The 20,786-nt window shown below is 41.3% G+C and overlaps 2 protein-coding genes across 2 annotated transcripts in view; one reads left to right on the forward strand and one right to left on the reverse strand.

Annotated features, from left to right (window-relative positions):
* Nucleotides 1–1,482: 1,482 nt before the first annotated feature.
* Nucleotides 1,483–10,774, reverse strand: AIMP2 (aminoacyl tRNA synthetase complex interacting multifunctional protein 2). The gene is made up of 4 exons (XM_063428870.1): nt 10,570–10,774; nt 4,721–4,924; nt 3,393–3,624; nt 1,483–2,307 (listed from the first exon to the last, which is right to left on the reverse strand). The coding sequence occupies exons 1-4, from the start codon at nt 10,684–10,686 to the stop codon at nt 1,922–1,924; spliced, it is 939 nt and encodes a 312-aa protein (XP_063284940.1). The 5' UTR covers nt 10,687–10,774; the 3' UTR covers nt 1,483–1,921.
* Nucleotides 10,775–11,353: 579 nt separating this feature from the next.
* Nucleotides 11,354–20,786, forward strand: part of PMS2 (PMS1 homolog 2, mismatch repair system component) — a 33,095-nt gene continuing 23,662 nt past the window's right edge. The window contains exons 1-5 of the mRNA XM_063428871.1: nt 11,354–11,498; nt 13,408–13,547; nt 16,757–16,843; nt 18,107–18,209; nt 19,938–20,121. Of these exons, the coding sequence (XP_063284941.1) occupies nt 11,485–11,498; nt 13,408–13,547; nt 16,757–16,843; nt 18,107–18,209; nt 19,938–20,121 (528 nt within the window). The 5' untranslated portion in view covers nt 11,354–11,484. The remainder of the gene's footprint in view (nt 11,499–13,407; nt 13,548–16,756; nt 16,844–18,106; nt 18,210–19,937; nt 20,122–20,786) is intronic.

Genomic DNA, 20,786 nt, shown 5'->3' on the forward strand with positions numbered 1-20,786 from the left:
GAATAAAAAGCAAAGAAAAGGTTACTTGTGAAAAATTCCTATGCACATCTAAATAACTGGAAGTATCACTCCAATGGCCATTAAAGTGTACGCTTACTGGCTAAGTGAAGGCAGAACCTCTTAAGGGAGTCCTGCGCTAACAATTTATTTTGCTTCAGGAATTGTCTATAAAAATGACAGTTTATAGATTGTTAGGTTAGTAGTGAATGTAAAATTCACATAAGTAAAAATATATGACCTACATCCAAGTGTGACCATAAAGATGTCCGACTCTCACCCAGCATCCCCTATAATCCACTGTCCTATATATGAATACAGCTTTGCCGTGGCAACACACATAAATAGAGCCAGTTCTCTTCAATCAGTCCAAGCAGATAAACCTGTGGCACAGTACCTTACTTACCATGTCAAATTAGTATATTTTTCTAGTACTTCATTTTTGCATTATAAAATTAAACCGCTTATCTCACTGGCCATTTCGGGTAATAAGGCTTCTCACAAAAAGATGTTGACACCCAAGACCTCAAGATTACAATCTATCAGGTAGTCAGCTGTCATTTCAATTTAAAGATGAGGAAGGAAAAAAGTTAAAAAAAAATTTTCCCTACCTTAAATGATCATTCTATTGTGTAATAAAGTTTGTACAAAGTAAAGTCTTATAGACAATCTTTAATTTAAATATGGCAAAGCTCTAGAACTGGGTCTAGTATGAGCCTGCACTGCATTGATAGTATCTCTCAAGTCTTGCACATAATATATGTAGAGGTGATCACTCTGGATTGTGGTGCTTCTTATGGGTGCCCTATCTATGTTTCAGCTCCTAACATGTTCAGACGACACATGCAAGTTGTAGGAGGTTATTCCATTTAATCTTGTTACTCTCCCCAAATCTGTCACTTATATTTAGCGGCCAGTATCTTTTATTCACAAAAATCGTCCAGTTGGAGTCAACCTGCCTACTGTGCCAGAAAAAAAGTGAAAGAATGTGTTTTATTGCAGGGTACATTTTATCCACAAATACATTTATTTGGATTTCTAAATGTGATACCAACAGTTATATTTCACAAAATTTCAGCCATTGTTCTTAGGCTTGTTAGAAGATGACCACACTTTGTGATCGATTTATTCCACCTGTACTCTAATTATGCTCCTTCTGATTGGATGACGTCCATCACAACGTGTGAGAACACATCACTAATGGTTAAACCTTTAACTGATATGGAGTACATATCTTAAACGTTAGCTGCTCCCATGGGGGAAATGGCAACTGTTATTTTGATATCACACTGTAGCCCTGTTAGAGAGCTGTTCCCAGACCTCAGATCCAGGTTTTATAAGGGTCTTCAAAGCAACAGGGAAACTTAATTCTTGAACTGGTTTTCTTTGTGGTTTGGGTTGGCAACCTCTACTCCAAGGAAACTTACTGAGGGGATTATATTGCAAGAGGACTCTCTGTTTTATATGAAGGGAAAAGGAAAGGAGTGGATTTTTAGTTTTATTGACAAGGCAGCATGATATTGTACTGCCAACACACATCTCTTCCTTATATTATTGTCTTTGTAGAATATTACATATTCTATGTCCCTATTCATAACATATCAAGCTTCTGCATTTGAATAAGGTCAGGACAACTGGCAACGTACTTTACATTTCTCACATAATGAAGGGAAAAAGCCTTGCAGAACTAAATGGAAAGAAAAAATCCAGAATGGGTAAAATATTTACTTTTTTTTTTATAGTATATGCCAATATAAACAGTTTGGGTTTTTTATAAAGGCACCTTGTGAAGTTGGTTGACTTCATTCTGAATGCAATACACAAATAACTGCAAGGGTCTACATGCAATCCACTTGGTAAAAAGGTCTAGACAGGCATTTTATTGTTAAATTAGGAACCTGCAGTGGTCACCACTTTAATTTGGTTACTTAAGGAGTTTAAGAGCCGCCTTGAAGGATGTAAGATTTTCACAAGACTTCATCCACTTCTGGACATTGGGTGGGATAGCAGTGGAGTTGCCAGATTGCTGAATGGCGCACCAACTAATGATATCGGCTATGGTCAGTTCGTTGCCTACCAGCCAGGGAGACTTGCCCAGGGCTGTGCTCAGGGCTCTCAGAACGGCAGCCTTCTCTTTGCTGCTTCCTTCCCTGAGCTGAAAAATTGCAGTATCGACCCAGCTGTCTATCAATGTTGCAGTGACTGCGTTAAAGGAGTGCCCGAAGAGAGAGAATAGGAATCGAGCGATGTTCCCTTCACCTTCGATTGGACACATATTCTGGATGCTGAATTTCATCTGTGGTTTGGGCACTAAAAAGAAAACGTTTTATATTAAAACCCAAAATTCATATTAACTATACAAATATTTGGCTGAAGAACAAACATGAAGAAGAAATGGCATGTATGTCACCCCACTTTAAGTAGATCTTTGGGAGGAACGAACCCATTTGCAGGCCTGGTCCATTTGCTTACAATCACTAACTGCAGGGAAGACTAATTTGCACATGAAATATAGAAGGGGAGACCAATTGGGACTGTACAGATTACATGTATGGATGAGGGTCTCTCACTGAGTTCGCCTTCAGGATTTCCTGTGATTGAGCGGTGAGGATGCTATGACGTCATCTGAAATTGCCTCAATTAGCCAGCTGGCTAGGGAGCGTAAAACAAACTACCCACCTATCCTGTGGCAGCATTGTTTTAACATTTGCTCCGATCACTGAAGCAGAAGTAAAATAAAACTTTGAAGCCTGCTTCAGTATCAAAGGGTTACTCCAAGCACCATGAGCAGGTCACTGATTTGAAGTGGTCATAGTGCTTGCAGTTGGAATGTGCAGGGTTTCCGTATTAAACTCTACACCATCATTACCCAACGTGGAGCTGGGACAGCTGATGTTAAATCTGTGCATATGTATTATAGCATGCTGGCGCAGAGAACCATCCCTTAATGAATGGTTTACCCTCAAAGTCTGGAAAATGGTGACATTCCACCTTGGGCAGTGGTTCGGGTATAGCCGATAGGTTGAAAGTGTCAGCTGATGATTCACGATTGAAGCCTCGGACGGTCTGAGAAAGTGAAGGGGCATTTGTTAACAATGTAATCCCTAAAAGGTAAGAAGGCAACTGGGACATCCTCGCACACTTCAAGCACTAACAAAGTTAAAGGGCTTATATATATATATATATATATATATATATATATATATATATATATATATATATATATATATATATATAAAAAAAAGAAAAAGAGACCTTGCACTCCAACTTACTTGATTGTAGACCCGGTGCTAGATTGCACTAAATAGATATAGCCAAAGAAAATCAGCACTCCCAGGATTTGTATCAAAAATGAAAATAAGTCTTTATTCCAACGGTCATGTATGGTCGCTTACCATCTTTCCAGATAAGTGTAAAGCCAAGCTGGTACTCCTGTCGAGATTTCTTATGGACCTGATCTCCAAAGCATTTCAGTAAGGGCTCTGGTATGTTAGAGACCGAGGAGTGCGTGTGGACTGTTGACAGCACCCTATACCGCTCACACAGCATACTATGAAGAATCAGCAGGGAGAGAGGGGGCACAGATGGATTTGCATTGATAACAATGTCCCTCAGTGCTCCGTAGTCCTGCAAGCAGAAAGCAAACATACAGTGAGTTTCACAGACAAAGCACAAGACATAACAGCAGGGTCTAGTTCTCTGGAGGGAGACTATACCAGGAATAGGACATTCATTTCTGGATAGGAAATCCAGAGTTTAGGAAATAGGAAAACTACTTTTTTTTTTTTCATTGCGGGTATTTCAAGCCTCCAAGTGGAATTTTATTGTATTGCATGTATTTGGATTACACTGTATAGGACTGCAATACTGGTTGACTGTACTCGCCTGTTTTTCTTCACACAGTTATAGCAAGTGGGTCTGTTTTAGGTCAGCTATATTTTTGGGCTGCCCGACTGCCACCTCCAATAAGGTTATGGTAGCATTCAGACATCCTTGCCATATTGTTTTAAGGACTCATTTATTGGACTTATTGCACAATTAGACTTTTTATCAGTTCGATATTTTATTCATATTTCTTTTTTGGTTATTGAGATATTAATTAAGCTGGATTTTAATATACATGTTTAATATACACAGTATAGTGATTTTTCATGTACTATTTTATAACATTAGTTCTATGTTTTATTGAGATTATTCCCCCCCTCCCTTCCCATATCTTTATTTATTTATTTAAATTGTATTACCCTTTTTAGTCTGAGTATTCGCTCATGGGTTTTCCTCTAGTTTCTCTAGTGGATATAGTTTGTCTTATCGTGCATTTACAGGAATTGGTGACCCTGATCCAATTTTGAGCTAAACTCAGTAGCTAATCACCTGCTCCTGCGACCCAACAGGTACTGCATTCCTTTCATATACATACAATATATATATATATATATATATATATATATATATATATACATACATACAATAAAATCCTGGGAGTGCTGGTCTTTTTTTGGCTTCATGTTTATTGTGCAACCAAGCACCGGGTTATAATTTTTTTTGGTAGGAGTGCAAGGCTTTTGGGCTTTTAGTATACATACAATACATATACATTATATATATATATATATATATATATATATATATATATATATATTTTTTTTTTTTTTTAATACATGCAAGAGGTGTCTTAGAACTGATAAATAAATACATCTTTATTGTACAGCTCTGGACTTACCTTTCCAAGAATAAAGTCCAGGTCAGCAACATTGGAGGCTGGGGCTGCCCTTTCATCAGCCTGAATGATGTCGGTCACGTCCAAGTCAGCATCGGGTGTTTGGATCATCTTTGAAAGCCCATCGACCGCAGCTTTCAGTTCATACAACCGCTTTAATATGTCTTCCTGACGGGATTCCAGAACCTGTAGAGCTGGGTCAGACTCCTAAAATATGCAGAAAACTAAAATTATTATAATGCCAAAAAAAAAATGTAAAGTCCATTTTATCGTTTTACACTGATCAGCCACAACATTAAATCCACCTGCCTAACATCGTGTCAAACCTGCCAAAACAGCTCTGATGCATCGAGGCATGGACTCCACAATACCTCCGAGCATGTCTTATGGTATCTTGCACCAAGACATTAGCAGCAGATCCTTTAAGCCTTGCAAGTTGAGAAGTGGGGCCTCCATGGACCAAATTTGTTGTTCAAGCACATCCCACATATGCTCAATCGGATCGAGATCTGGGGAATTTTGAGGCCAAGGCAACATCTTGTACTGGGTGTCATTTTCCTCAAACTATTCCTGAACAATTTTTTGCAGTGTGGCAGAGTGCTTTATCCTGCTGAAAGAGGCAACTGCCGTCAGGAAACACCATAGCCATGAAGGGGTGTACATGGCCTCCAACAATCTCTAGGTAGGTGGTACATGGCAAAGTAACATGAACATGGATGCCAGGACACAAAGTTTCCCAGTTGAATATTGCCCATAGCATAAAACTGCCTCCACTGGCCTGCTGCCCCAGTAAATGACGTGCACACATACCCGGTCATCCACCTGGTCTAAAAGAAAACATAATTCATCAGACCAGCCTTAGTCCATGATCCAGTACTGACGCTCACGTTTCCATTAAAGGTGCTTTTGGTGGTGGCAAGGGTCATCATGGGCACCCTGACTGGTCTGCAGCTACGCAGCCCCATACATAGTAAACTGCGATGCACTTTGTTTTCTGACACCTTTCTATCATGGCCGGCATTGTTTTTTTTTTTAGCAATTTGAGCTAGAGTAGCTTTTCTGTGTTATCAGAACAGACAGGGTGGCCTTAACTCCATATCTGCACAAATGAGCTATGGGCGCCCATGATGCTGACACCAGCACACCAGTTGTCCTTCCTTCCACCACTTTTGGTATGTACTAACCACTGCATACTGAAAACACCCCACAAGACTTGTCGTTTTGGAGATGCTCTGACCCATTCGTCTAGCCATCACTATTTGGTCCTTGTCAAAGTCACTCAGATCTTTCCGCTTGCCCATTTTATCTGCTTCCAACACTTGAAATTCGAGGACTGACTGTACACTAGCTACCCAATATATCCCCCATCCCTTGACAGGTGCCATTGTAACAATAAAATCAATATTATTCACTTCACCTGTCAGTGGTTTTAATGTTGTGGCTCATCGGTGTAAGTTCCAAGTTTTGAAATGTTAATATAATTATACTTCATGTGTTGTTCAGAAATGCTTTAACACCTTAAAGGAGATCTTCAAGCAACAGAACCACTACAGCCCTGGCACCCTCCCAGATTAAGTAGTCAAACTGTTAGAGAATGTTTGACAACTTACATGGGGTCCGCCACACATTTCCTCCTATGCCTGTGAAAGCTCTTGCATTGATCTTTGAAGTTCAGCAGTCTACATTCCTACCTACAATAGCTGAACACAGCCAGCAGCCCCAATCAATACATGTATCTATATACAGCCATTGGGACAAGATAGAGAGGTCTGATCACCAGAATAGCAGGAAGCAAGAAAGATTGAAATGGACAGAGTAACAATGTGTAAACCTGAGTAACTGTGTCTCCAGGCATACTGTAAGTTATTCATATTCGCATTATGGACACTTGCCAGAAGGTTTATATGCATGTCTGGTTTCTTTTAAAACAGGGATCTCAAACTCTGGGCCCTCCCCGTCTACCCAGATGCTGATGGCATTCAACTCCCAGATCTATTTGAATGCAATACCTGCTTCAATTTGTCAGTCAAAGCATCATTAAACCATTGCTTCATTGCAAAGATAGTAGGGATAGACAGATAATCGGTTTGGCTGATATTTCGTACTTATATATCAGTATCAGCCACTATTGATACAGAGATTGCCGATAATGTGAGAGGCGGCAGTGGCCCAGTGCACACAGGGCCGATGCGTCCCTAAGGCGGCAGTCTTAGGGCGCAAGAATGGAGTGACTGTCAGGAAGGCAGCACAGAGTGCTCCCCCCTACCTGTTACCTGTTAGTGAAGCGTGGTTGAGTAGAACAGAGCTGTACAGTAGCTTCAGTTTCCTGTAACCGTCCGGCCGGACAGACAGGAAGTGCTCACTGAGAGAGGAAACTGAAGCTCCAGTACCGCGGTCCGCTGCGCTCGGCCACTTTACAAGAGAGATAATGAGGCACACCAGGGAGGGGAGAGGACCACTAAGGAAGGAGGGTGGATGTACTAAAGGACAGGAAGTAAGAGAGAGGGGGGTAGAGGACCACTGAGGAACAGGGAAGGGAGGGAAGAGAGGTACACTAAGTGACAGGGAAGGGAGGGGAGAGGTACACTAAGTGACAGGGAAGGGAGGGGAGAGGTACACTAAGTGACAGGGAAGGGAGGGGAGAGGTACACTAAGTGACAGGGAAGGGAGGGGAGAGGTACACTAAGTGACAGGGAAGGGAGGGGAGAGGTACACTAAGTGACAGGGAAGGGAGGGGAGAGGTACACTAAGTGACAGGGAAGGGAGGGGAGTGGTACACTAAGTGACAGGGAAGGGAGGGGAGAGGTACAACACTCATGTCAGCTGCAAACAGATTATTGATTCACTTTCGTTTCATCAACCTGTAACACCCTACATGCAGATTTGTGAATTACTGTTGACATTTGGATCAGTCTCTTGCAGTTCAGTTGCTACCTACGAACTCTGCATTCTACACTGGAGTGGCTGGGTAAATAATGGGGGTCTGGGTGTTCTAAACTGTGCACACAAACACTGGTTAGTTCCCACTGCAAAACAGACCTCAAATCAATCCATAGGCATGCACGATTGTGGCTTTATTTAAAGCGGCATTTCAAAAAGATAGATTCTTTATACAATACAAATATTTCCTGTGTTGGAATTTCTTTGAAATTTCATTCCACCCAGTCATAGGTATAGTGGGACAAAGAAGGGACTACTTTGTCTCAGTAATATCCCTCCGCCTGACACTTCTTGACACTAGGCCGAGCAATCGACATCAAGCTGTATCATTTCCCCCAGCCATCATCGGTGACAGTTGCAGGGAAATTAATGCAAGAGAATACACCAGTGACGTCAGCTCATGGCAGGAACGGCAGTAAGAGGATGGCGACGCCTGCGAGGGACAGGTTCAGGTAAGTAATACTCACCTTTGCCTGCTCCCCCACCTCACAATGGTGATGTCTCCGTCTGCGATTTTTCAAATTATACAAAGTCCCCAGATGGTGACATTTCCCCTTCTAAGGGTTATTCCAAGCACCATAACAACTTAATATATATGAAGTGGTTATGGTGCCTAGAGTCTGTATGTGTAGCCTTTTTGCTTTGAAATGCTGAACAAATTTTTTCCATTCCTGCATCAGTTTAATGAGACTACAGTAAGATCTACAAATAACATCAGTGACTAGCCTCACAATCTCATATTCACCTAACTAAAACATGATCTTAGCAATATTTCAAACAGAAATAGGTGCAAGGCAGTAATCCTGTGCTGCCAATCAAACAGACATACATATTCTAATATATATTAAAACGGATCATTACCAGGGTTTCATGATGTGCTCTGCGTGAGCAACATACTATAGGTCCTTCTTCAACAACACAAGACAAATAAGGGCATTGCTCAAAGAATTGTTCAAGCCCCACATGAAGGGGAGCTGTGGGTGGCATTTTATCAACTTGCAGGCAAAACCAAGCGTAATGTGCCCATGCACTGAGAGATCACCACAGTGGCTCAGCAAGCCCGGCACAGACCAGAGCTAATTGGCAACAGTGTGCATAAATGCTTATAGCAAATGTGCATCATTCTCTAGTGTTTATAGCAGTGACAGGAATGGAAGTCCAGATCTAAACAAAAGCCAGCGGAGCAGGGTAACCAATGGCACAAAGCATCCACATTAGATACATAGGCTGGGAAGCAACCGGCAAGAACAGAGGGAAGGGTGTCACAGGTCTGTAAAAGGGGCAGAGGAGAGTCTAAATAGAGACCGATGGCAAGTAGATATAGTGAAAATAAAAATAAATAAAATTATAGAGATGGACACAACTGTAATAAAAAGGAAGGAAGGAAGATGAATTGTTTTTTTATATAAAGGCTTTAATGATCCTTACTCTTGTAACATTTATAATGAGATCCCTACTTTCAGACAATATTTAACAAAATGATTAAGCATCCATTTGTGATAAACCTTTGCTGAAGTTGAAATCATTTTAAAATTAGCACTGTTGGAATGTTGTCCGGCAACTCCTTAGCCTGTGGCAAAATATATGTTCCCACTAAATCTACATTGTTTTAGATAAATACATTGGCCCTGCTGATTCTTTATCGAGGTCATCCTCAGGCACAAAATAACCAGACGACTGTCACACAATCCTGGACCTCCCATAACTATCTATTTGTGAAACGTGCATGAATGCTAGTGTTTCATTCACTATAAAATGATTGAATGTGTCCTCGAACATCTCAGAGTTAATCATTCACTTGAAGAAAAAGAAAAAAAATACAAGAATTTCCCCCATTAGCTTCAATTTAAGTCACATACACTTCCTGCTAGGGCCTCGTGATACTCAACATTCTAGAACACAGGCATATTTTAGACACAGAATTTCTATACAGACAGACATTCTTATTCCCAATCTGACACTATTGATGTTCCCTTGATGGTAGGGCTTAAAATCTCAAGTCCTACACTACTAGAAAGGCTTTAAAAGTCACTTTTCAAAGAACGCTTGGAGGATCCATGACACAGTTACCAGGGTTCAAATTTCTACTTGACAGGGCGAGATTGTAGTCACTTTGAGCCCTGATATAGTCATCTGTCATATACACAAACCGCCTTTTAAAATGGAGTCAAATTGATGTAGCACGGTTCCTTTAAAAGATATACACGAAACATGACATAGCTGTCAGTTCAATACTAACAGGGTTACTCCTTAAAGTATTATTTTCAGGGAAATCAAAAGGTTTTTAAAATTTTAGGCCAAATTAAATGTAAAAATATATATATTTCAGTTAATCTAGTTTTCCTAAAATCTAAAGTGTTGTTATATATTCTAATTTTTTTATTTGTATTAGGACCTGACAATGTTACACTTAAATAAATAACCCTACAGAATCAATAAATCTATTTAACACACGTGATATTATTTAACTACTTTAGCACAAATTATCTGGTAACACATACTATAGTTTGAGGAAAATTTACGAATGGTAGCCCATCTCTGCAGGAGTGGTATCTGATCACAAAATATATATATAAAAAAAAAATACTGCATTATTAAACGCCATCTGTTACTGGGTGGAAATGTTTCTAAGATTGTGGACATATTAAAAGATTGTGTGTACAGAACTGTAGAAATTATTCATCTGCCACAGAAATATCTACTAAAAAAAATGAGAAATTATTAAATACCCTGTAATAATAAATGTTTATTAATAGTGGCCATTCAATATTTATATTTTTAGGTTATTATTAACAGTGGTATTTTGTAAGCTGATCCAGATCAAGGAGGTATTTGAGGATACGCTTACACACAATGACAGAAATAGGACAGAAGGCCTGGGGGTCCAGCCTGGCTGCCCCCCATTACAGTACCTGTCCATCCTGATGCTGGGAGGGGACCTGGTGCACGTTGGGCAATCGGTACATACAGGTAGGTAGGTCGATCTGCACCTCCCCGCCGCCGAACGGCTGCACTTTGTACATAGGCATCGCTGCGGGATCCTCAGCCACGCTGCACAGTCAGCACGAACACCCGCTGGCCACAGCGAGATGACGTCAGCCTGTCTCCCACTCCAAGCGTTCCAAGCCTCTGAGTGGACACTCCATTTGGAACGCAAACTGGTTACAGCCATGGAACGCACGGCGGCCATCTTTATTGCTGGCAAAATATTAATAAATAAATAACTTTTTTTTTTTTTTTCCTGAGTATGCAAAAAAGAAAAATACATTCGATAGCAAGAATGTGCCTTAGATTGGAATATACTTTGCCGACAGGTCCACTGTGGTCAGAAAAATCATGTATTTATTTTTTCTACAGACAGCCGGCTACATTGGTGGGTGATTAGTTTATGGTGCAAAACTGTTGCAGTTACCTTGGAAGCAAAAAGCCTGTTGCTGTGGAATATCCACTTTTTTTTCTTTTTTTGCAATTTGCCCCACAGCTATGATCCCCCCCCCCTCACCCCCAATATAAAGGGTCTACCGTGCACCATAAGAGGCAGGTCTGCAGTGGTGGTTGCCATATTGCATGGAGTGTAGTTATAAATTATTTGAAGCTTGTATCCCCATTTGGAGCTAGAATTACACTTTACTCTCTGCCCTCATCTAAGATGGCCGCTGGCGACTTCCGCTCTGTTTGTGGCGCTGGGTGTGAAGCGCAGGGTACCAGGGGCATGTTATTGGCTGGCTGTGAGCTGGGAAGCGGACTGGGACCGGGTCAGGAGGCTGCAGCTGGCTGACCCCCATGCCAGTTCACTGAATACACCTTCTTCATGCTATTAATGTGCCATGGAGGACGGCTGGTGAGTTATGGCAACTTGGCAAAAGCTTATTCCAGAATGCATGCTCAGTGCATGAGCATAATGTCATATGGCAGCTACAGGCATAGCTCCCAACTGCTCCTAATACGGAGGGACTAAGCCCAAAACCTGGTGTTCCTCTTCTCAATCTCACCGTTTTCTGTGAGCTCTAAACTTTGGGGGTGCAGAACAGAACTTCACAGCAATACACCCCACATTCATGTTTAAACTTCAATAAATGTTATTGTATCCGTCTGTATTAATAAGACATTCTAGGCATGTTCTAAATTCCATTTTCAGTTACATAAAATGTTATCAAGAAGTCCCAAATATTGGGAAGAATGAGCAGCATTGGCCTCAATTAGTTTGATTTCACCGGCAAAGAGTGCTTGCGGTTCATCTAATCATACCTGTGCATTATCATGCAGTGTCAGATGATGACTTTCAGCTTCTGAATACTGTTATTACTTGGTATGAGTTGGTCGTATGATAATGAAAAATGTCATACTTCCAGATTATGACACAGAGCGGTATTAAAGGGACACTCAAGACCCCTAAAGCACTTTCGCTTGATGAAGTGCTGTATGTGCTGTTTTTTTCATTTTACAAAAAAAAATGCAGCTTTCAATAGAAATTCTCACTTTTATAAATGATAAAATTATGCCCCCTGGCTGTCAATCAGACAAACGAACCTGTTACTTCCTGGTTTTGTTAGCTCAGTGTAGCTAAACTCAAGAGGCCGCAAATGCCCAGAGCACCTGCCTTGAAAATATTTATCATTGAACATGCCCAGGGCTTAGACAGGGACCCTGGAGCCAATAATTTGCTGGGCCTCATTCACCAGACCTATGTGAAGAATGAGGGAGGACAAAAATTAAACCGATCTAGGGCAGTTAATTCTTCTCTTATCAGATCAGATCAACTGAGACCAGAAGGACCGTTCTCACTCAACACAGCAATTTAAGTGTCAAACCATTTGGAAATAGTTTGACAGGCCACTTACAGACAGCACACAGGAAATCCTGGCATCATAACCAGTACAGTGCACTGTATTTGTTGTGGTGCATAAAGTATCCCGTAAACAATTTTGGGACGGGCTAACAAATATATCCAGCTCTTCATTTTAGACTTTTGGTGTACGCCATTGCTGTGCGTGCAGATATCCAATATGCGAAGAATTAATATTTGCCACTTGACTCTTGTTATGATCTGTGCAATGATGCCCCAATTAAGTGTCTGCAGATGGCAGATACACCTCTCACAGCAGAGGGATTATACTCTGCATGTGCAGTGTTTCATAGCGAAAGGCTACACATACAGACTCTAGGTACCATGACCACTTCATAGGGATAAATTACTAAAAGGCATACTATAGTGCCAGGAATACAAAGCTGTGATCTTGGCACTATAGCTCCCTCTGCCTCCCCTCTCCCTTGCAACCCCCTCCTGCAAAGGTAAAAAAAAGGTTAAAATCCTTTATTTACTTATCTGATCCCAGCAACAATATCCCTCGGCGCTAGGTCGTGGCTCTGCCTCCTCAGACATTGCTCCACGAGGGGGCACTAAAGTGCATGCATGACGCGTGCCGTGCATGCATTAGACCTCCCCATAGGAAAACATTAAATCAATGCTTTCCTATGTGAAAATAACAAGCACTGGATGTCCTCATGCAGAGCGTAAGGAGGTCCAGCGTCCGTCACCGGACCAAAAATCCATTAACATTCTGAAAGCACTTCCCATGTAAACATTGCAGTTTCTCTGGACACTGCACCAAGACCACTTAAATTAGCTGAAGTGGTCTGGGTGCCTATAGTGTCCCTTAGGACCCAAATTGTCTTCGTAAAAATGTTTCCATATCAGACATGTTTGAAGAATGTGTAGTCATTAAATATTTTTTTTTTTTCTTCTATAGTACTGAACATGCTAAAGCAATCAAACCTATAGATCGCAAATCAGTTCATCAGATCTGCTCTGGGCAAGTGGTGCTAAGTCTTGCAACAGCAGTGAAAGAGCTTCTGGAAAACAGCATCGATGCAGGAGCAACAAGTATTGGTACGTTTAAAAATAAAAAGCACATTTTTTGTTTGTGTGATCATGCTGTGCCAAGTAAGGACATTTAGAGATAAATAAAACATTACACTTTTTCTATATATACAGCATTGCATGATTCTGTAACTATCTACATTTTGGTGTCCATTTCTCCTACTGAATATTTCCCGTAAACCCTGGTTAATAAATCAAGCATGAGTTTGTGGGAGACCTGTAAAAAAACAGCAGTTGAACTAAAGTCCCCAGAAACCACAACATTATTATGATGTGGAGCAAAATAAGGCCATGCAAATTGAGAGGGAGAGACAGAGAGGAAGGGCTAATGCAGAAAAATATATATATATATTTTTTTATTAATTTTTTTTTAGAAGAAAAAAAAAAACCATGGAAACTAATAATACTTTAATATATGCCTTTTCGTAAATAATTGGGTGAAGTGCTTTGTGTATGGAGTATCCCATTACAATGACAGTTAATAAAAGTGTCAGATAACTTTCAGAAATCCAAACTTTTATAAATCAATTCTGAAACACCTCCCTGGCTGTCAAATCAGATACCCAGAGAGGATTCATTTCTATTTTTTTTTTTTTTTTTTTTGGTGGGGGGTGTCTGGGTGGGATTTTTTTTCTAACTTAAAAAGTTACAGATGATATATTTTCTTTTTTTTTTTTTTCTTTTTTCTCAAATGTTCAAGTGTGACATTTACTAAAGTCTTCAGATGGTATGTTTATTCCTCATTCTCAGGTCCTCTACCAGAAGCCCGAGACCTACGTTAGTGCATGTACACATTGCTGAGGGACACTTAAAATAAATAATAAATGTTTGTTATTCTTGGTGATGTAAAGCCCACTAGTTTACAGGAAAATAATGTTAAATATACAGATCTATGTATAACATACAAATTTTAGGGGGGCGGAGCTAACCATCGAGCTGATCAGACGCCATTGCAGACAGCTCCGGCCTAAATCTTATTTATCTCGTCTAAATCTGGAGAATCGCCATAAAGCCCATCATCCCCGACCTACACCCCGACTTGGGAAGCCGAGCTGCATCGATAGATGCCCTTCTTTGTAAAAAAGACGCCGCTGAAACGGCAACGAAAAACCGCGGCCTACTCGGCGCAGCCACTGCCCGACCTGACGGCGCTCCTCGGCGGAGTATACCAAGGCCTTGCACCCACCTTGTATCCGGAACCCCATCCCAGCCTGGGGGATCACATGCCAGCCATGGGACGCCGTTCCCAGAAAGCCAACACCCAGACAGAAGGGAGAGACATAGGGGCAATGCTACAACGGCCCGCTAGGCCCAAACCGGCCACAGGAGAAACCCAGACAGCAACTGCACGACAGGACCATGCTGAGCAGTCAGGGAGCGCCGATTTCGGCACCATACCACCAGCTCCCCCAGAGGGATCGCCACCAGCGACCAAACATGACCTGCAGATACTCCTGCATGATTTTCACAAACTGCTGGCGAAGGAGCTTGCAGGACTCAGAGCTGACCTACAGGCCACAAATGACCGGGTGCGCGCCACAGAGGCTGACATGACAGAAGTCACAACAAATTTAACAAACACACAGGCCTCGGTGCAACAGCTCCAAAAGTCCCATCATAACCTAACCCTACACCTGAATGCCCTCGAGAACAGCCACAGACGCAATAATATCAAAATCCGTGGCATCCCATCAAGTGTCACGTCAGACGAGCTGCCACACTATATAAGAAGGCTGCTGGCAACAATACTACCTCCAGCGATAGCAAGGAAAATAGTGACCGATGGAATATACCGGGTCGCAGGCCCCCCAAGGGCTCCATCTCAAACAGCACGGGACGTCATCCTCCGCTGTATGTCCTCACAAGACAAGGGACAGATCATGGCTGCACTAAGGGACAAGACCCCGCTATCATTTGAGAATTCGAACCTCACCTTCTACCAGGATCTAACGAGGGCAACCCTTCAATGGCGCCGATCACTCCACCCAGTGACCCAACAGCTGCGAGCAGCCAACATGAGCTACAGGTGGGCAGCACCAGGATCGCTACTGGCCACACATAATGGGACTACCCATACGCTTACCTCTCTTGCAGAAGCCCCGACTTTTCTTGAAACGCTGGGACTGAAAGCGGCAGACACACAAACCCTAGAGGGCACCTGGGACCCAGATAACAGCGGCCCCTCCATGTCACGCCCCGACCTGACACACCAACAGCCGATATGAAGGTAGCCGAGAAAAACAATCCGTAGGACACTGCATAGAGACTATGGACAACCGGGTCCTTCGGACACTAACGAACTAAATGTTTATTTACCTGTTTAAATGCTACTCAGCATAGCGCAGCTCAAGTTAGAGAGCAAGTGTTGAAGACTTATACCCATGTTTCAGCAAAGATTGTTATACCCCAGTTTCCCTGCTCCCAAGTTGCACAGCATACAGCAGCTCAATTCCTGGCACGATCGATAGGGTCTCTTACTTACTCCTGCCTGACACACGGGGACCCCCCTTCTGGGCTCCGAATTCACCACAGACACCTACCGACAAGCCAGCACATACACTCCCAATAGACGAGATGACAACCCCCCCCCCCCCCCCCGCAGGCCCCCTAGGGGTACCACTCAGTCCACACAGTACACACCTATCACTGAACACCACACTGAGATAGAAAGGCACCCGGAGGGATGGCAAACACATGCACGATCAATAAGATATCAAAGTACAGATCGGTAACACCCCGTACTGGAATTAAGCACAGTCATAGGACCTACACGGTACTGTTGGAGGCAAGCATGATTCTGAGACATTATTGACACCTACCCATAAACAAGCACCCTCTTTATGCACATTGCCACAGAACCACAATCACAACCTCAATTCCAAGCAGGATATAACTCATGAGTAACGACATGCCTTGCAAACTTTAGGAAGATCTCAGTTAACCTCGGCCATGTCCTATCAAATGCAAAAACTCACAAAAAAGTGCTGTATAATCGTTGATAACTCTATGTCACAAAACTGTATACCTGTCTATAGCCTATTTCTGCTGTTGTGGCAGGATAGGTACCTATGTACCATTTATGCACGACAAAATAAAGAATTTAAAAAAACAAACAAAAAAAAAAAAACATACAAATTTTAAAATGCTGTCAAAAAGATTGGACATTGCTAATTTGTCGCTCTATGTCTCACTGTTTCGTATATGTTATTTTGTTGTAGACATAAAACTTAAGGATCATGGAGCTGAACTCATAGAAGTCTCTGATAATGGCTGTGGAGTGGAAGAACACAATTTTGAAGGATTAAGTAAGTACTTTTCTAATAAGTGGGTTAAAGGGACACTCCACTGACCAAATAAAAATAATATAAAGTGCTGTGCACACAATGAACACACACATACATTTTCATTAATTATACATGCTTTCATGGGGGTTGGGTGGGGTGGTATCTAAAAATGGCCTCCAAATGTAGATCTCTTGTCTTTGCAAGCCATCCCCTTTCTACACCACCCAGACTTTCTGTGGCTGTCTAATCACAGACTTCCCAAATTAGCTCAATGAGATGTCTTTGCAAGGCAGACACTTTGTGCGATTGCTGCCTCTTGAGTTTAGCTCCACTGAGCTAAGCAACCAGGAAGTAACAGGACCTGTTGTCAGATTGACAGCCAGGGTGTGTAACAAGGTTATCAAATTTATAAAATTGCCAATTTCTACTGAACTCTGCAATTTTTGTAAGTACTTCCCACATAAAGTACTTGTGATAGAATTTATCTTGATTCCAAGGCTCAAGCTTATAGGTGTCATATAATGATATCCTATATTAAAATTGGCTAACTTGGAATTAGGAAATGCTTGAACAACACTTAAGACCATATATGTCTAAGTTCCGGGAGCAGAGAGCCCCCACCTGAGATGTCTCTTCTCTAATCTTTTTGTTCTCTCTTACCTTGAAACTTATTTGTTATGTGTACATGACGCTCATCCCTATGTCTTATCTGTACTCCCTTCCTATTACTGTCCTTTGAGTATTTGCACGTAAGCACTTACTTTTTAATGTATAAAACCCAGCTGATGAATAAAACGTCAGAGGCTTATTTTGAATACCAACAGGTGTCTGGTGTCTAATTCTCGCTTCTCCAAGTGCACTTGTAACAACAATTTGGGCTTCCTCTGAATATAACAAAGATCATTATTTGGATCCACAACAACTTCAGCAAGCAGCAAGTGCTTTAGTGTTCTGGAGTGTCCCTTTAATTTAAATGAACAAAAGTGCATACCACTATCAGGAAAACATTTTGTATAAAGGGTACTATCCTGGGGTGACATTCTAAAAATTGAGCAATCAAGAGACCTACAATTTTTGATTGTTCCAGTTTTAGAACATTAAATGTGGTATTGTTCTCAATGCATAGCACTTTGTTTTGCTTGTCCTATAGTATGTCCCTGGTACAAGTTTTCCATTAGTTTTGTTTTTTTGTTATAGTGAATGTACAGTCTTGTTACAAGATCTATTCTTTAGGTATTTGGTGTTTTATTTTCTCTATAATGTTTTTTTTGTTTTTTTGTTTAGCTCTCAAGCATCACACTTCCAAGATACAGGATTTTTCTGATCTCGTTAGTGTTGAAACATTCGGTTTTCGTGGAGAAGCTCTAAGTTCCTTGTGTGCATTAAGGTACAGAAATTAAATTTTATTTACATTGCTGTCATTATTTCTGTAATCTAAAATCCCATTATTGGGGATCAAATTTTGAAATCATCATTAGCCGCTGGTGAGTCTAAATGTATCACTGGCGAGTAGAAATTGACCACTAATAAGTGTGTGGCATGGCTTGCTGTGGTGAGTAACTTTTTCACGTTTAGCTAGTGACATAGCACTTGAAATTCTAAACTCTGCCATTATTCTGAATTAAGAATTGTGGTGGTCCAAAGCTGCCTTGAAAACCTTCAGTTTGTATCACACCGGTCCTAAATAGTCTGATATTGAACTAGAGGATGGTGCTATGGAACTCTAGAGAAGATACCCACTACAGCGAGCTGTACATCTTGTATAAATGGTTTTATTTAGCTTGTTGCTCTTACAGTGACCTGTTTTGGTACAAAATTGTTATAAACTCCTTGGATTTCTCAGGAACAGCGAATCTAGCATGTTGACTTTGTGTACAGAGCAATTTTATTTTACTGTGCATAATACCCTACTTCGTCTTACAAATTTAAAGCGACACTGCATGGACTGTAACTGCTTCATTTCATTGAGGTGGTTATAATGTCTAGAAGCCCCTGGTGCCATCCTTCAATTCAGTGGTAAATTCTATTCAATGGTTTAATGCTACTTAGGCTAATGAGCAACCATTAGTCTCAGCACAAATGATCAGCTGTGATAGACTGAGAGTTTCAGCTTACCACATTCAACCTATTACAGTGCCCATTGCTGATATGAATTTATATGCTAGAAGGAAAGGTGTACTCTCTAGTTGGTGCTGTGCTATGAGTGGCCAAGGACCCTATTTTAGTGTTAAACCACTGGACAATGGTTTAACCCAGAATGGAGGACAGGAGCTAGAGGGTTCCAGCACTACAGCCAATTCAATAAGATGAAATGGTTAGGGTGACTACTGTGTCCCTTTAAGATGGAGTATTGCTGCTGTCAGTGGATAGGTTTACTGTTGATTTTACCAACATAGTGTATAGATCAGGGGTCAGCAACCTATGGCACTCAAGGTCTGTGTGAACAGCACTCAAGGCTGCCAGACACAAACAGGCCCTGGCCTATCAGGAGTCCCAGCACTTAGAGCACCTCCTACCAGCACTTGTGAACAGGAATCGGCACTGAAGTAGAGCAGCCCACAGTAGCTATCTCAGCACTGTACCTAGCCATCCCGGTCCCCACTAGACCCCAGGGAATCCACCCACACTCCCAGATATACACAGAGCTGCAGAAGAAGCCTCCTTCTCATACAGATAATACAAAAACAGCACCAGTGAAAATTCACATAAACGTACACAACCCCACAAGCTGCCGCTCACCTGTAATTCCACAAGTAGCCCCCATACAGAGCCCACATTCAAAGGTATCATATGCAATACCACAAGCTACTGATGAACATTTATAGAATATAACATCCCACATACGCACCAATACAAAGCTACAAAGTGACTGCAGCACCCAAGGGATATCAAGATCTTGTTCTGGCACGGTGCTAGAAAAAGGTTGCCTACCCCTGGTATAGATCCTATTTGTATGGCTTTATGAAACGAAGCTTGTCATCTACACATTTTGTTGTCTGTGATTTCTCTGTAAATCTCTTCAGAAAATAAATGGCTGGTTTACTTTGTATATTAGTTATGGGTTTTTTTTGCTCACACTACATCATATATGTAAATAGCTCTTCATTTTAAATAGTGACCTTGTGATTTGTACCTGCCACAAAAGTGCTGCTGTTGGAACTCGCTTGGTGTTTGATCAAAATGGAAAAATTGTCCAAAAATCCCCATTTCCTCGACAGCAAGGGACAACTGTCACTATCCAGCAGCTCTTTTACACTCTTCCAGTCCGACACAAAGAATTTCAACGGAATGTCAAAAAGGTAACATTGTTTAGCAAAGAGTCTTTGTAGTATTAGTCACCATGTATCATTGGGGGAAAAGGTGAGTTGACCCTGCTGGGATAGTCATTGTTACCGTGAGGTTTGATCAGATGATATTTAGGTGATTTGACTGACTGAGCTATCTCTCGCTCTATATGTCAAATTGCTATTTTAGGGGGACATCATTTCTGGTTTATTTATATATTTTTTTATTTTGTGAACCTTTCTACTTCCAGAAAAACAGTTCTAAAATATATATATATATACATTGTGGATAGCTCTCTAGGGTTCCATAAAAAATGTAAGCTTAACTTTTAACTTTTATTGTGAATCAACATTTCACACCATCAATCTATATGATTTTTTTTTTCACCCCTCTTGGATGGTATGTTTATTCCTCATTCTCAGGTCCTCTACCAGAAGCCTGTGACTTTGAGGGTTTTGCGCAGTATCTTAAAGGGACACTATATAGTCACCCAGACCAATTCAGCTCGATGAAGTGGTCTGGGTGCCAGGTCCCTCAAGTTTTAACCCTTCACATGTAAACATAGCAGTTTCAGAGAAACTGCTATGTTTACATAGCAGGGTTAATCCAACCTCTAGTGGCTGTCTTCCTTTAAGTGATCCTTTAAATGTTCCTAGAACTGCACTCTTCTGGACCGCGA

The sequence above is a fragment of the Pelobates fuscus genome, chromosome 8 (assembly GCF_036172605.1).
Source record: "Pelobates fuscus isolate aPelFus1 chromosome 8, aPelFus1.pri, whole genome shotgun sequence".
NCBI classification, from domain to species: Eukaryota; Metazoa; Chordata; class Amphibia; order Anura; family Pelobatidae; genus Pelobates; species Pelobates fuscus.

What these genes read in the sequence shown, in the direction of transcription:
- AIMP2 (XM_063428870.1), bottom strand. Translation starts at nt 10,686, where the DNA reads ATGCCTATGTACAAAGTGCAGCCGTTCGGCGGCGGGGAGGTGCAGATC. An exon ending in TGGACTTTATTCTTGGAAAG is followed by an intron (nt 3,625 to 4,720) that starts GTAAGTCCAGAG and finishes TTCTGCTTGCAG; the next exon opens with GACTACGGAGCACTGAGGGA. An exon ending in TACACTTATCTGGAAAGATG is followed by an intron (nt 2,308 to 3,392) that starts GTAAGCGACCAT and finishes TTTTCTTTTTAG; the next exon opens with TGCCCAAACCACAGATGAAA.